This window comes from Cololabis saira, chromosome 2 (genome assembly GCF_033807715.1).
Source record: "Cololabis saira isolate AMF1-May2022 chromosome 2, fColSai1.1, whole genome shotgun sequence".
Classification (NCBI taxonomy): domain Eukaryota; kingdom Metazoa; phylum Chordata; class Actinopteri; order Beloniformes; family Belonidae; genus Cololabis; species Cololabis saira.
The window spans coordinates 13003646-13017839 of NC_084588.1; the positions used below are offsets into that span (position 1 = coordinate 13003646).

The window sequence follows — 14194 nt, forward strand, 5'->3', positions numbered from 1 at the left end:
CCTTAAAGAGCTTGTTTCCCCTTTCTGTTTAACTTTCCAGTTGGCACAGACGTGGAAATAAATATTTTACTGCACTCCATCTGTGTGCTCACAGTGCACTGCAAGGTGAAATAAAAAGTGCTACAGTGTCAGAACAAAGTTGCTGTGTGAATGAGGTTCATTTCTGACTTTGGGTCACTAACAGACTGTGTGCATTATTTTGGGTGACACAAACTGCACTTTTAGATGAACTCTTTCTCTAGTGCCATGTCAACATTACTTTTATTTCCTTAATAGATTCATTATGCAGCAGTTGCAGGTAAAAATTGGCCCCACTCTATTTTTAGCTACAATGCATAAGGGTAATTATGGTTCAGTTCAAAGACGAAAGTCTCTTACACGCAGCACTTTCAAGTCCAGACTGTTTCAGTGATATTCCACCTTGTTTTGCATATGAACGACCTGAGGTGGAACAAAGGGGCATTTTTCACTGCGCCTAAACCTGCCTGAAGGAACACACCAATCGTACAATAACGCAGCCATCACTCATCCTAGTTCACAACACCAGGTAACTGTGTGCAATCATACACTGATGATCAGTTCAGTTTATGGAAATGACCAAAGGAAACAGCAGCGGTTTAACTAGGACAGCTTTTTTGAACCAAGCTCTGTGTAAAAGGGCCTTAGATCAATCTTTTCCCTTTTCTGATCTACCATCAGGAATGGGCAGTATAACAAATCAATAAATGATGGTATGGTTTTCTAAAAAGACATAAAACAAAAAAGTATTATTTAGCTTTTTTTGTTTTTTAAAGTCATACCTCTTATGTTTGTTATTTTGCATTTCCAAAATCTATGCCTGCTGGCTACAATGAAGTCTTAAAGCCATTTCATATGAGGAGATTTAGCGGAGAAGACAGATAGTAACTGTTGACACAGCTACCCACATGCCCAGGCAGAAACATAATTGGTTAGCACATTATTAACACAGTAAAACAGTTAGTAACACTGCTTTGTTGACAGATGAAACCTGTGGCGTTTGGGAATCGCTACTAGCAACAGTAGCCATCTCACATGGAGACACAGCAAGAAAAGGCTGTACTACAAAGCTTCTGAAAAAGATGCGACTGCACCAGAGCTCTGACTGGAACAGTGCAACTGTACCAGTCAGCATCATTAGGCATTTTTGTCATGATCGTTTGACTGGCTTGCCCATCCCAACACATCTCTGAAACCAACAATACCACTTGTCTTGTTTAATTCAATGCAACTTCAACTACCCCCGTACACAGACACGGGTGGATATTCTTCATGTTTCATGTTTCCACCTTGATCATCTTCCAGATTCATATGAGGAGGGAAACTAAGATTTACCATCCGTCTCTTTGAATCACACATTATGGGCTATAATCTAAAAAGTGCAAAAGTCATAATTACCATCAGCTTCACCCAGCCTTGAGTCTGGAAGTGGTCAGCTGAGAAAATGTAAGAAAGACAGCTTTGATGTCTCCAGTTTTATCCAGCTATGACAAAGAGCAGTTTGTATTAACCACAGCCACAACCCCTCATCAATCCTGATGTAATACGAGTTGTCTCACGACAGGGCAGGGCCGGCGTGCCACACCAGAGCAGCTGCTGTGATACAGCATCCAGATGCTGCCATAGGTACACAGAGATGCACGCTCTCCCTTGCAGGATCACCTCATTCTATTTTTCATGAGCCCAGTCAGTTGCCAGGGTTTTTGTTACCATGGCCACGCTGCAGTGTGATGCAACAAACCCCAAGCAGATCTCCCCTCGAGTGCCTTGGCGTGACACCAAGTCGGGGAGCACTACAGGACTATAGGATGGCACGACGACTGGCTGAGGTCTCTATCCTTAAACCACGCACGCCCCCAACGCCCTTCCACAATCCTTTTTCTCCTGACCGACTTCAGCGATTTGCTGTTACATACCATCAATGATGCAGCAGTTCCTAAATCCTGGTGGATCTACGGTTCTGCCTCAGACAGGAAATGTCCTCTAATGTTCACATAAAGTCTGGACTGTTGATATGTTTTCTGTGTGTTTGTTCCATGGTCATACAGTGTTTTTGGGGGAATAGGTATGGTCAATCATTAGAGAAATGATGTCACATTGACAAAAACAGGAAACTGTGGAAGTTAAAAAGGTTTGCTTAGACGACTACGCCGTGCCGTTTTCTAATCGTAAAATAGACGAGTAAACAGCCTGTAGCAGAACTGCCTGAATACTTTAACGTGAGTGGAGAAGATGTATTTGCTTGAACAGAAAAAACAGAGGAAAACACCCCTGGCTCTCTCCTGTGACAACTGTTGCCAATTTCAAACAGGTTGACTGAGTTAAAATACTTCTGACACCTACAAACTGAGTCGTATGCTGATACAAAGTGTGAATTCATCATTTCATAGCTTCCTGTTTCCACAATAAAACCATAAAACCAGAACAAGATTGCTGAAGCGGGAGATCAAAAACAGTCATCAATTTAATTTTCTTCATGCGTGTGTGTGTTATTTGGCGGCTGGAGGTGTGTGCGCTGGCCGTCCTACCTGGATTGTTGGCCTCTGCTTCCAGGACCTGCAGCTCGGTGCACTCGGCCAGGGAGTGCTCCAGACACAGCTGCAGGAAGCGGGCCTGGGTCCGGCTCACCCTCTTCAGCAGGGAGAGCAGGGCCACCGTCTGCTCGCACTCGTTCCACCCCTTGAACCAGCTGGCTAGCACGCCCACCTGATCGCGAAACATCATGGTCTGCGAAACGGGGGGTGAAGGCACAGCGAACGGGGATGGGCAGGGCTGAGAGACGAGCTCAGCAGACTCAGAGCAGGGATCTCCCAAAGCTTTGCAACGGTGATACGGGTAAAATTATCGCAGGGTTACAACCGTGGACGATTTCTCTTGGCCGTTACGAGGCAGGGGCGGGTCGGCCGGTGGAGATCAGCTGAAGGACTGCAATACTATTCTTAGGCTTGTCATTCTGGACCGGAACAGGGGGGCACTAGTAGACGCTGATAAAAGTTAAGCCTGCAGCAGACGTTGTATATATTCCTGCTGGAGGGGGGTGTTTCACACCACCTTTCCCCTGGTCTGATAATCTCCTTCAGCGACAGTGAAAGGGAGTAGTGAGGTGCGGTGGGTTGATCTGAGCGGCTTTTGGCCGCTTTAGTCGATCTCAAGAGGGATTGATATTTGATGAGTCAGCTTTCTTCCAGCTCAGGCGGTGTCACATCAGCTTCATTTTCTTTCTTCAGGAAATCCCTCCTGGGGCTGCAAGGCAAGGGGGGTACAGTAGATATCAAACTTTAGAAGAAAGAAAAAGGACACCATAGTTCTCCCTTGTACCTCTATATCTCACAAAAACTTTCACGGTAAATAAAAGCACACAATGTCCCTGTCTCTTAATCCCTGAAGGCTTTATTCAAAATGTTAGAAGACATCCAGCAGTTGTGGCTCGACTGTTTCTCTGTCTCCTATTGCGCATAGGCTTGTGGCAGTCAGACCGCAGAGACAGAAATAATAAAAAATGTTGCTGGTATCCACCCATTCCTAAAAATACAGCTGGACCTGCATCAGGACGGGTGTCCACGTCTCCCTGGAGACACAGGTCCTCCGTGGAGACACACTGTGTCTCCACGGAGGACCTGTGTCTCCAGTGACAGGTCGGTGTGGTGTTTTACCCCCGGAGAAAGAGCAGATCCTGCAGCTGCAGCTCCAGACTGTCACCCTGCAGACACGGTGTGTGTGTGGGGGAAAGACGACTGAAAACACGATTAAAAATGCAAATATACGTGTATCTATGCCGCCCATTGTGTTGTTTTTTTACCGTAAAGCAGTTCCTACCTCCAAGTTAAACAAACAGCTCTCTCTTCCCGCTAACTTCCCTAACCCCCTCAGTAAAGGAGTCAGACAGAGAGAGGTCTGAGACGGAGAGAGGAGCAACTTCTCGTGGGTGGAGGGAGAAAGAGAGGAATATACTGTGAAGTTCAGATGAAATACCGGGCTGGTTTGGTCCGGGTTGTTTTAGGGGGTTCCTACCTGCGAAGGGTCGCATGCTGCTCGGGCTCGGCTGCTCTCTCCGTCGGGGAGCGGCTCCCCCTTCACTGCGAGTCCGAGGGATTTGCCATCTTGAGCAACTTTTCCTGTGACTCCCTCCCAGACGAGCTCTCCGGTCTAACACACGGCGGTCAACGCGGGCGGGACGACCACAACACTTCCGCTACGGCTTTTCAAAATAAGGTCTGGGAGTGAGTCAGAGACTGGTCAGAAACTCGGTTAGTGTGTAATAGACAGAGGTGGGTAGAGTAGCCAAAAATTGTACTCAAGTAAAAGTACTGTTACTTCAGAATAATATGACTCAAGTAGAAGTAAAAAGTAGTCATCCAAATAATTACTTGAGTAAAAGTAAAAAAGTACTTGGTGAAAAAACTACTCAAGTACTGAGTAACTGTTGAGTAACGTCTGATTTATTTTTTTAACACAACCATTCAAACACACAAAAGTACAAAATAATTATCTTCAGGCAAATTAAATCAATAAAATAAAATTAATTAAAATTAATAAAAAATAAAAAATAGCTTAAAGGAGCTTGAGGCAGGATTTATGAAAACAATTTGTATACGTTTTAAGTTTTCTAGTAATAATGTCAGATGAAGCGTTCCAAACCCAAAAGAATGAGCCCTCTACCGTATCTCTCTGTTGCCTAGAACAGGCTGTGTGCTGCAAAATGTGCTGCAATTACAGGCCGGAATTTCCCGCGCTGTCCTGCGGATGTGACGTCAAATGACGCTGCATGCACGTTCTCCCCGTTCTCCCGTGCCGGCTTCACTGTTGGCTGCAGTACTCCCGGCGGCCGCCGTGGCGAAGGGTGGCGCTAATGAGTGTCATTTCTTAAAGGAGCCTCATGCTCCTTTAAATTAAAATAATCTTAAAGTAAATTCAAGTACTTTAATAAATAATAAAAAAATTAAATAATAACTTAATAAAAAAATAAATTAGGCACAAGTAGCACAACATTTCAAGCCTTTGTACTTTTCTTTTTTAACCAGGCAGAACTAGAACAAGCCCATGAACTCATAGAAACTCTGTGTGTGTGTTTGACAAAACATGCAAAAACAAACATTTTTCCCAAAGAATCACTCAGTGATGTCATGAGATTGACGCGTACGCGGATAAAATGGATAAAAGAAAAGTAACAGCTCAATGTAGCCTAATGTAGCGGGGTAAGAGTAACAGTTTCTTCTTCACAAATCTACTCAAGTAAAAGTAAAAAGTATAGTGATTCAAAACTACTCCTAAAAGTACAACATTTCCCAAAACTTACTCAAGTAAATGTAACGGAGTAAATGTAACTTGTTACTACCCACCTCTGGTAATAGATAAATAATGGATTATAATATGGATAATTAAAGCTGCAAGCAGCGAAGAACGGGCCCTCGCGCATGCAATTTTCACCAATAAAGGTCAAGGACTCAAAACCATGTCCGATGACACCACCCACGACTCTTTATGCGAAACCATTCAAAAGTTATAGCAGAAAATAGGAACTATCAGATATGGACCAATCAGAAGAGGGGACGGGGCTAATTTGCACCAATTTTGTTCAAGGACTCAAAACCGAGTCCAATGACCCACCCACAAGTCTTTATGTCAAACTATTCAAATTTTCAAGGCGGCGCTACAGAGCCATTTTGCCACGCTCATTAATGCAAACCATTCAATACCAATTTTTTCACCAGGCCTGGCTTGCGTGCAAAATTTGGTGACTTTTGGGGCACGTTTAGGGGGGCAAAAAGGCCCTTGTTTTGTCGGAAGAAGGAAAAAAAAAAAAATTCCTACAGATACAATAGGCCCTTCGCACTGTCAGTGCTCGGGCCCTAATAATGATGCTTTTTGATTTTGAAATTTTTTTTTTTTTTTTTTTTTTTTTTTTTTTTTTTTCTTTTTTTTTTTTTTTTTCTTTTTTTTTTTTTTTTTTTTTTTTTTTTTTTTTTTTTTTTTTTCACCTTGTCTGCACACATATTATTGATTGATACCATGACGGTAGAAACCAAAAGTGTATATATGTGCATTATTACTATATGTAATATATACATATATATACGCACACATATGCGTACACATACATAAATATACACATACAAACCCAGTGTTTTTTTTTTTTTTGTTTTTTTTGTTTTTTTTTTGTTTTTTGGGGGGGGGAGGGGGTGGGGGGGGGGGGTGACGACATCCACTGCCAATCCAGGAAGCAGGAACACACGGAGACACACGTCAAGCACTGGAAATCTGCAACAAAAAACCACAAACAAAGCACGAAACCGGCACGGAGCCAACCAAAACACGAACAGCAATCGACCTAAATCTTGAGATCTGATCGCAGTCTGAGCTAAGCTATCGCTACCGCTAACTAAGCCCAAAAACTAGAGAGCCAGCATGCAGGTGAACAAGCCAGTGTGTATGTCTATGTGTGTGTGTGTGTATGTATATGATCATGCGTGTGTGTGTGTGTGTGTGTGCATGTGACTAAATGACTAAATGTGTGTATGTGTGTATGTGTGTGTGTGTGTGTGTGTGTGTGTGTGTGTGTGTGTGTGTGTGTGTGTGTGTGTGTGTGTAATAAACCAAACAAAGCTCCACCTGAAGTGTATCTATAGTGGGGGAGGGGGGGGAGCGACCCCGCCACCCGCGAGACCAGAGGCCGACAAGGAAGAGCCCGGAACCCAGGCCACCGGCAAACCCCACAGAGGGGAGAAGCAGGAGGGAGGCAACCCACCGCCTGCGAGGCCCCCCCCCCGCCCGGCGGCGGCCGAGGGGGCCCGCGGGCGGGGCCCCCACGGCGCGGAAAGAAGCAGCCAGGGATCCCGCGGCGGCGGACCGCGACCCAGGCAATCCCCGGCCACCCGGTCCGGGCCGGACACGCGGCCAGGAGGCCCTCACCCTTCAGGCCAACGACCCCCACCCGGCAGGGGGCCAGCCTGCCCGGAGAGACAGAGCCGCCCCGGCCGCCGACGCGGGCAGGCGCACCCGTCCCCCACGAAAGTGGCCCTCCAAGACCAGAGGGGCGCCCCGCCGTAGAGGCAGCGGGGGGGACCGGAGACGGGCCCGGAGAGAGGGAACCCCCCAACAAGGCGACACCCGCGCAGGCCCGACAACGGAGGGCCCCAGACCCAGGCATCCCATTCATTCATCCATTCACCTATCCGATACCTATACTAATAATAATATAATATACTATACATAATAATAATAATAATAATACTAATAATAATAATACTAATAATAATAACCATCTTTGTATAATATAATATTGATAAATTATTAAGTTTTTGATGTCCTGCCAATGGAGGCTCAAATCCTCCATGGCAGGATCCTTCCATACCGCATTCTCACCGACACAGACATACAATCACGCACCGTTTCCCCCTCCCCGGGGGGGTCCAGCACCGCCAGAAGGCACCCCAGGCTGCACGGCGGGCCCCGCCAGGCCCGGGTAACCCGACCCACCCGTCCGAGGCCCAGGCCGGTGAGGGAACGCGGGTGATGTGGGACCCCCTCCCGCCCCTTGTGTTGAGTGCATGTGATTAATGCCATAAAAACAGGGAGGAGGGAGGGCCAAGTATCGATTGACACCGACCCCCCCCCCTCCCGAACTACGTGTCCTTGTCAAGTGTATTTATAAAGTGTTGAATGTGCAGTGTCTAGTTTGCTGTTAAAACCGTGAGGCGGGGAGTGCCGGGCCACGCGGGACAGTGCCCCCCACGACCCGGACCCCCCGCCTTTCGCCTAAGTGCGTATGAATCGTGTAGGGGGGGCAAGAGGGGGAGCGGAGGCCGAAGCCAGGAGGCAGGACCAGCAAAGCTGGCCCTGATAAGACACCCGCGTCCCCCCACCGGCCATCCAGTAGACGGGGGCCGGCCCCCCGAGCCGGGCCAGGGCCCCACCGTACCTCCACGGGCGCCCCCGGAGCCGCCGGAGCCCCCCAGACGGAGGGGGAAACGGTCCAACATCCTCCCATTCATACTGACAACATAAGACATAGATACCTGGGAATGGCGCCACCCCGCCGCCGCGCCCGCCCGTGCGCCCCCCGGTCAGGGGAGGCCCGATCTCCGGACCCGGAGAAAATTTTGAAATTTTTGAATATAAATTAATTTACCACATTGATATTCGAATAGAATAGAATAGAATACCTTTATTGCCATTTCACACATGTACAGTGAGTTATATATACATACAATTTCACATTTCATTCTTTAATGCAACTGGTAATTAAGAAAGTGATATATTCACATCAGAGTAGAAAAGAATAAATAATAGATATTACTGTTTCAATTTGGGGGCAGCACGGTGGCTTGGTGGTTAGCACTGTTGCCTCACAGCAAGAAGGTCCCCGGTTCAATTCCCTGGTTCCAGCAGGGCCTTTCTGTGTGGAGTTTGCATGTTTTCCCCGTGCTTGCGTAGGTTTCCTCCAGTTACTCTGGCTTCCTCCCACAGTCCAAACACATGCATAGTAGGTTAATTGGTGACTAAATTGCCCGTAGGTGTGAGAGTATGTCTGGTTATGTGTATATCTATGTGGCTCCTGCGAGGGACTGGCAACCTGTCCAGGGTGAACCTGCCTCTCACCTATAATTAGCTGGGATAGGCTCCAGCAGACCCCCGTGACCCTGCAAAGGATAAAGCGAGTATAAGAGATTGATGGATGTTTCAATTTGCAGACTGACCTTATCTGTAAATATCTTAGACTTATTTTCTCATATTTACGTTTTTCATCCAAGTTTTTTGGGACATTTGTGTTGCGTAACATCTATATTTTATTTCCCGCATGGGATTAATAAAGGTATTCTATCCTATTCTAGATCCAATGCAGTATTTGGTGGCCAAGAATTAGGATTTATAAACCTCAAATTAGTATTTCATGGACTCACATTAGTATTTTGAGGCCATAGAATACTAATTGGTGACCACAAAATGCTCATTTGAATTAAGGAAGACTACTTGTATATATTTTATTTTTCTGTGTAACCATATGTTTAGATATTCTTAATGCATTCAAGATCTTTTGAGCATTTAAAATGGTTTATTTCAATAGATGTGGTCACAAGTAAAGCCTGAGCCTTAGATTAGAGGTATTTGAAAACTCTGAAGAGTTGGAAAAAGCACTCCATGATCTTCACATCGTATTTAGTTCACAGTGAGGTAGAGTGGAAAATAGCGTCAAAGCTTCATTTAAAAAAAGGGAAGAATTCAATGTAAAATATACTGCATAGATAATGAACTATTAGTGTGCTCCTTTTAATTGTTTTTAGTCTTGTGTACATACAGTGTTTTTGCTGGAGATAAAATTAACATTAATAGATGATAAAAATATGTTGTGCTCAAAGCCTGACTTATTTAAAAATGTATTTGAATCAAATATATTGAAAGTTTCACAGTAAAGTACTTACACTTCTTTGAAAAGCCAGTTTCACAACATTTTATAGGTCATTATATTACTATATGAGGTAGTTGGAACTGCTTTTTTGATGACTACTGAGCAGATGGCAAGTTTAACTCAAAACGACATGAAACTAGTTCAATAATGGTCCAGATCCGGCATGTCCGAAAAGGAAAAAAACTGAGTACAGTATAAATGATAGCTCACTTTGAGCCCACTGGGCCTAGATCAAGTGTTGACATTAAATCAGATTAACAGATTTGATCAAACACACCTGAATGTCTGAAATCGATACAAAAAAAAACTAGGTTTATTAAATATTAGAGGACAAAAGATGTAGCTAAAACGAGCCCAGTTTGCCCATCATCAGCATCATCTTCCTGCCCACAAGGGCAATCAGTCGAGGCTTAGAATATCATTATTTAATTTTATCCTTATATACAATGCTGTATTTATTTATTGTATATGCTTAGAACCACTTATTTTAACTTACCAACAACTGGAAGCAGGGCATAAATAAGTTGGTTGGGAGCTTTTATTGTGAAGGGCGGTTTGGCCGTGTTCCGGCTCCGCTTCGGCGTGATTGATGTAGGAGGCTCGTGCTGCTCGTTTCCACATGCTAATCATTAACAGCAGAGCATTACGTCAGGGGCTTGGCAGCGCGAGGAGGCACCAAAATAGAGAAAGTGTGTCGGGGGACCGAGCAGCAGGACCGGGACAAAACCTTAGAAAAGACAAGTTTCCAGTGGTCGGAGTCCCGTCCAGTTAGAGAGGGAGCTGGACCAAACAGTTCAACACCAAATAAAACATGTGTCTCATCACAACTCCTCTTCCACTTCTGATACTCAGAAAGTGCTGGAATATGACAATCACTATTGTTTACCTATAGATTAGAGTTTCAATTATACTTCACAATATCTTTCAAAGGAGTTTGTTGTAGCATAACTTTTTATTTATTTCACCTTTATTTAACCAGATAAAAAGACCCATTGAGGTCAAGACCTCTTTTCCAAGGGTGACCTGGCCAAGGAAGGAGCAGCACACGTCCACACACAAATAACAGCAATCACGAAATAAACATTAAAATGAGAGTGCAAACTGTTTAGCAAATAAACTGCAATAGTGGTGACTTCAGTAATATGTAAAAAATACAACTTCAGAAATAATTTGAAATTTAAGAACACGCACATGTAGTTTAAAAACACAGGCACTGCCGAAAGGATTCTCGTTGTCGGTTTTTAAGAAGTGAGCGAAAGGCTTCAAATTAAACAAGTTCAGGCTTTTTCAGTTCAAGTTGGAGGTTATTCCACACAGAGGGTGCAGAGTAACTAAAAGCTTTTTTCCCCAAGTTAGTCCAAACACGAGGAACAGCCAGGTGCAAAGTGTCATTCGAACTTAAAGCATACTCCTCGTAAACGCAAGATTTCGCATGATATATATACATATATAAATATATATCATCTCAGGTGTCTTCAATCTTCAGTCAGTCTAACTATTTAAAGGGTTAAAAGCGGTCACTCCAGGGCCGCTCGGTGGCGCAGTGGGTTAAGCAGCGGCTCATATACTGAGGCTACAGTCCTCCTGCAGCGGTCGCAGGTTCGAATCCCGGCCTGCGCACCTTTGCTGCGTGTCATCCCCGATCTCTCTCTCTACCCCTTGCATATCTGCAGCTTGAATAAAGGGCCACTAAAAAAATCTTTAAAAAAAAAAAAAAGGGGTCACTCCAGTGTTCGTCATCATGGTGTTCACCACACTGAACTTGGACCAGAGAAAGTAAATGAGGAGATGAGGAGGAACTTCTGGACCAGCAGGTTAAAGGTGAAGACGGGGAGACTGTAGACAACAGAAGAGGACAACTGATGACAAACTGAAGAGACGGATAATACGAAAGGAAACCAAAGATCCCAGAAGTCCAAGGTCAAGGTCCATCAGTGTCAGATCACACCATCCATCATCTAAATCATGAAAAAGTCAAACAGTCGAAATGCATATCGATACGCCACAAAGCTTCCAGGGGTCAGAAAGTAATTGATGGAAGCGTACAAAGGAAAAGCAGCTTTGGTTCATCCATTTGGATTCTTTTTGTTAGACTTATCCTACATAATTTGTTGTTGTTTTTTTGTTTTTTTTAAGAGTTTGACAGATCTCTTTGAACCTCACTAGACCGCGTAAATAAAATCATCAGATATTTCGGGGGACAGTACCTCTTTTGGGTGGAACTGGAACCAGCAACAATTCAGGTCATGGGTTAAATAATTTGGCAATATTTGGACTCAAAACAGTTGCAGTAAAAATTACAGCATCAAAATTCATGTCTGTTTTATTCAACTTAAGCTATTATTCCAACAAAATGTTTTATACTAGAATTATAAGAGGAACTGGAAAGCTGGCCTTGCACATTGTAGTAAAAACTAATATCATGGTGGATATTCCAGCTCTGGCCTGAGTGGCTCAGCATCTTTATGGTGCTGCAGCTTGGTCAGCTTCTGCTATCTAAGCACTCAAACACATTGAATCCCTTTTATTGTCATTATACAATGTACAATGAGATTGCAGAGCTTCACCTCTGCTCGGTCCAAAACAATTAAAGTAAAAGCAACAAGTGAGAAGTGCAGATATGCAAAATAATAATAATATAAGAATCAAGAGTATGGAAGTATTTAAACCTATATTTTTTTATTTATCCTTTATTTATCCAGGAAAGTCCCATTGAGATACAATATCTCTTCTGCCAGGGAATCCTGGTCAAGATGGCAGCAGAAAAATAAATTCAGTTTCATATAAAAGAAAAAACATACAAGGACAAGTAACTTTACAAAAAAATAAAAACATATCAAAACAAGAAACACAAACATAAAACATACAAGGATCAGAAAGCTAAAAAGAATTCATGACAAATAATGACACTTGATTAAAAACAATGACATTGTTCTGTGAAAACTGATTTTAACATATGTTTGAACATGTTAAGAGAGGGTAAATATTTCAAGTTGAGTATGTGTTGTAGCTCAGCTATATGGCTATATGGTAACTGTACATAATTTACTCATATTTGTTCAGGATGTTGATGGCTTTTGGAAATAAACTTTTCTTCAGTCTGTTTGTCCTTGCTTTTGTTTTTCTGTAGCGCCTACCAGACAGCAGCAGCTCACACAGCTGAGAAGTGGGATGTGAGCGGTCCTCGGTGATGCTGCGAGCTCTGCTGAGGATCCGGGGGGAGTAGATGTCCACCAGGGAGGGGGGAGGACAGCCAACGCTCCTCTGTGCTGTGTGTCCTCTGAAGCCTCTCTGTCTGCCTCAGAGCAGCTCCCGTACCAGGTGGAGACGCAGGCCGTCAGCAGGATGGATGGAGGAGCGGGAGAAGGCCAGCAGCAGCTTACTGTCCAGACTGCTTCTTAGTGAGAAGTAGCCTCCTTTATGACAGCTGTGGTGTCAGTGCTGCAGTGTGTAGTGTGACTCGTCTGTGCCTGTCTGGGCTTTGACCTGTGACCAGCGGGACTGGTGTCTGTACAAGTGGATCTCCTACAAGTACTTCCAGTATTATGCTCCTATTATTCCAGAGTGGCGTCCCTCTAGTGGCAGCCTGTTGCAGCTGCTCTGCCAGACACTCCTCTGATCACATTGGGGTTAGTTTTTTATCTATTTAATTTATTGCTGAGCCTTTTTGTCTGTTGAAAGTGTTTTTGAGGTATTACTCCGTGCTGGTTTAGATGCTGTCCTGCCTGGGTGATTTCCACCGGCACTTCTCGTACTTTTTTAGCATTTGTTATGAGTAGCCATGGCAACAGGAAGTTGTTTTCAAGTGGTTATCTTTTCAAAGCCAAGCTAAAAATCAGATAAGACCTCAAATGCAAATGAGGTGAAGACATGAGGTTTTAGATGTAAAGCACAAGAAAAATAGAGAATTGAAAAAAATATCTGCAACTTACATTTGTAAATACATACAACAGTACCAGAGTCCACAGATCTGTTTTGAGCATGTTTTTACAACTCCGGCCCACAGCAGACGGTTTCAGGATGCAGATTTAACTTGACTCCGCCCTTTATGCATCTTTTTAAATTAGTGCTACAGCTTTGTGCAACTCACCTCTGAGGAGTGGCAAATGCTGAATAATGTGCATTTGGGTGGAGAATAACATCGGAAAGCTGAATAAGATCCTACTTTGATATGAGTCCATGATGTCACAGAAACCTTGACGATACACATGACTCACATGATGAGTGATTTTCAAGCTCAGTCCGCCCCAAAACTACGTGACAGGGTTGTGTTGTTAACTGTCTAATTTGGTTGCTTCACTGCACAGTCGGAAAGATCTGTACTTTGTCTCTGAAAAGCTGTTTTACACATTTGTCTCATGACAGAGGACAGGTCCTTAAACTTCATGTCAATACTCGTTTCTGTAAGATGAATTTATGACATTACAACTAGTACAAAAGCCAGTTGTTGGGGCCAGATTTACCAACTGAAATGTGAAACATCACCACAAAGGAACCATTTCATCCAAAAGCCAGTTGGTGAGGCCGAGGGTCGGCTCACCAGGGCCTACGGCTCTACCTGCCACCCAGAATCAGACGGTACCAACCCGTGTGAGGTTGAATCAGCCTGGACCCCAGGCCTGGCTCCAAGGTAGGGGCCCAGTAACTGTTCTCCAGGTAGGGACACCAAGCTCTTTGTTTTTACTGCATACAAATCCACTGGTTTGTTTTGAAACTTGGTGTCATGAGTGAAGCGTGAATCCGATCTCCTGAGAAAACTACACATCTCCA

The 14194-nt window shown here is 44.1% G+C and overlaps 1 protein-coding gene across 7 annotated transcripts in view; it reads right to left on the bottom strand.

Annotated features, from left to right (window-relative positions):
- Positions 1-4154, bottom strand: part of samd4a (sterile alpha motif domain containing 4A) — a 57419-nt gene extending 53265 nt beyond the window's left edge. For all 7 annotated transcript variants that reach the window (XR_009783944.1, XR_009783943.1, XR_009783945.1 and 4 more), the window contains exons 1-2: positions 4030-4154; positions 2547-3261 (exon numbers count right to left, since the gene is read on the bottom strand). Coding sequence is in view for 4 of the 7 variants with exons in the window: in XM_061738259.1 (XP_061594243.1) it covers positions 2547-2742 (196 nt within the window). In the remaining 3 variants the exon portion in view is untranslated. The remainder of the gene's footprint in view (positions 1-2546; positions 3262-4029) is intronic.
- Positions 4155-14194: the final 10040 nt, after the last annotated feature.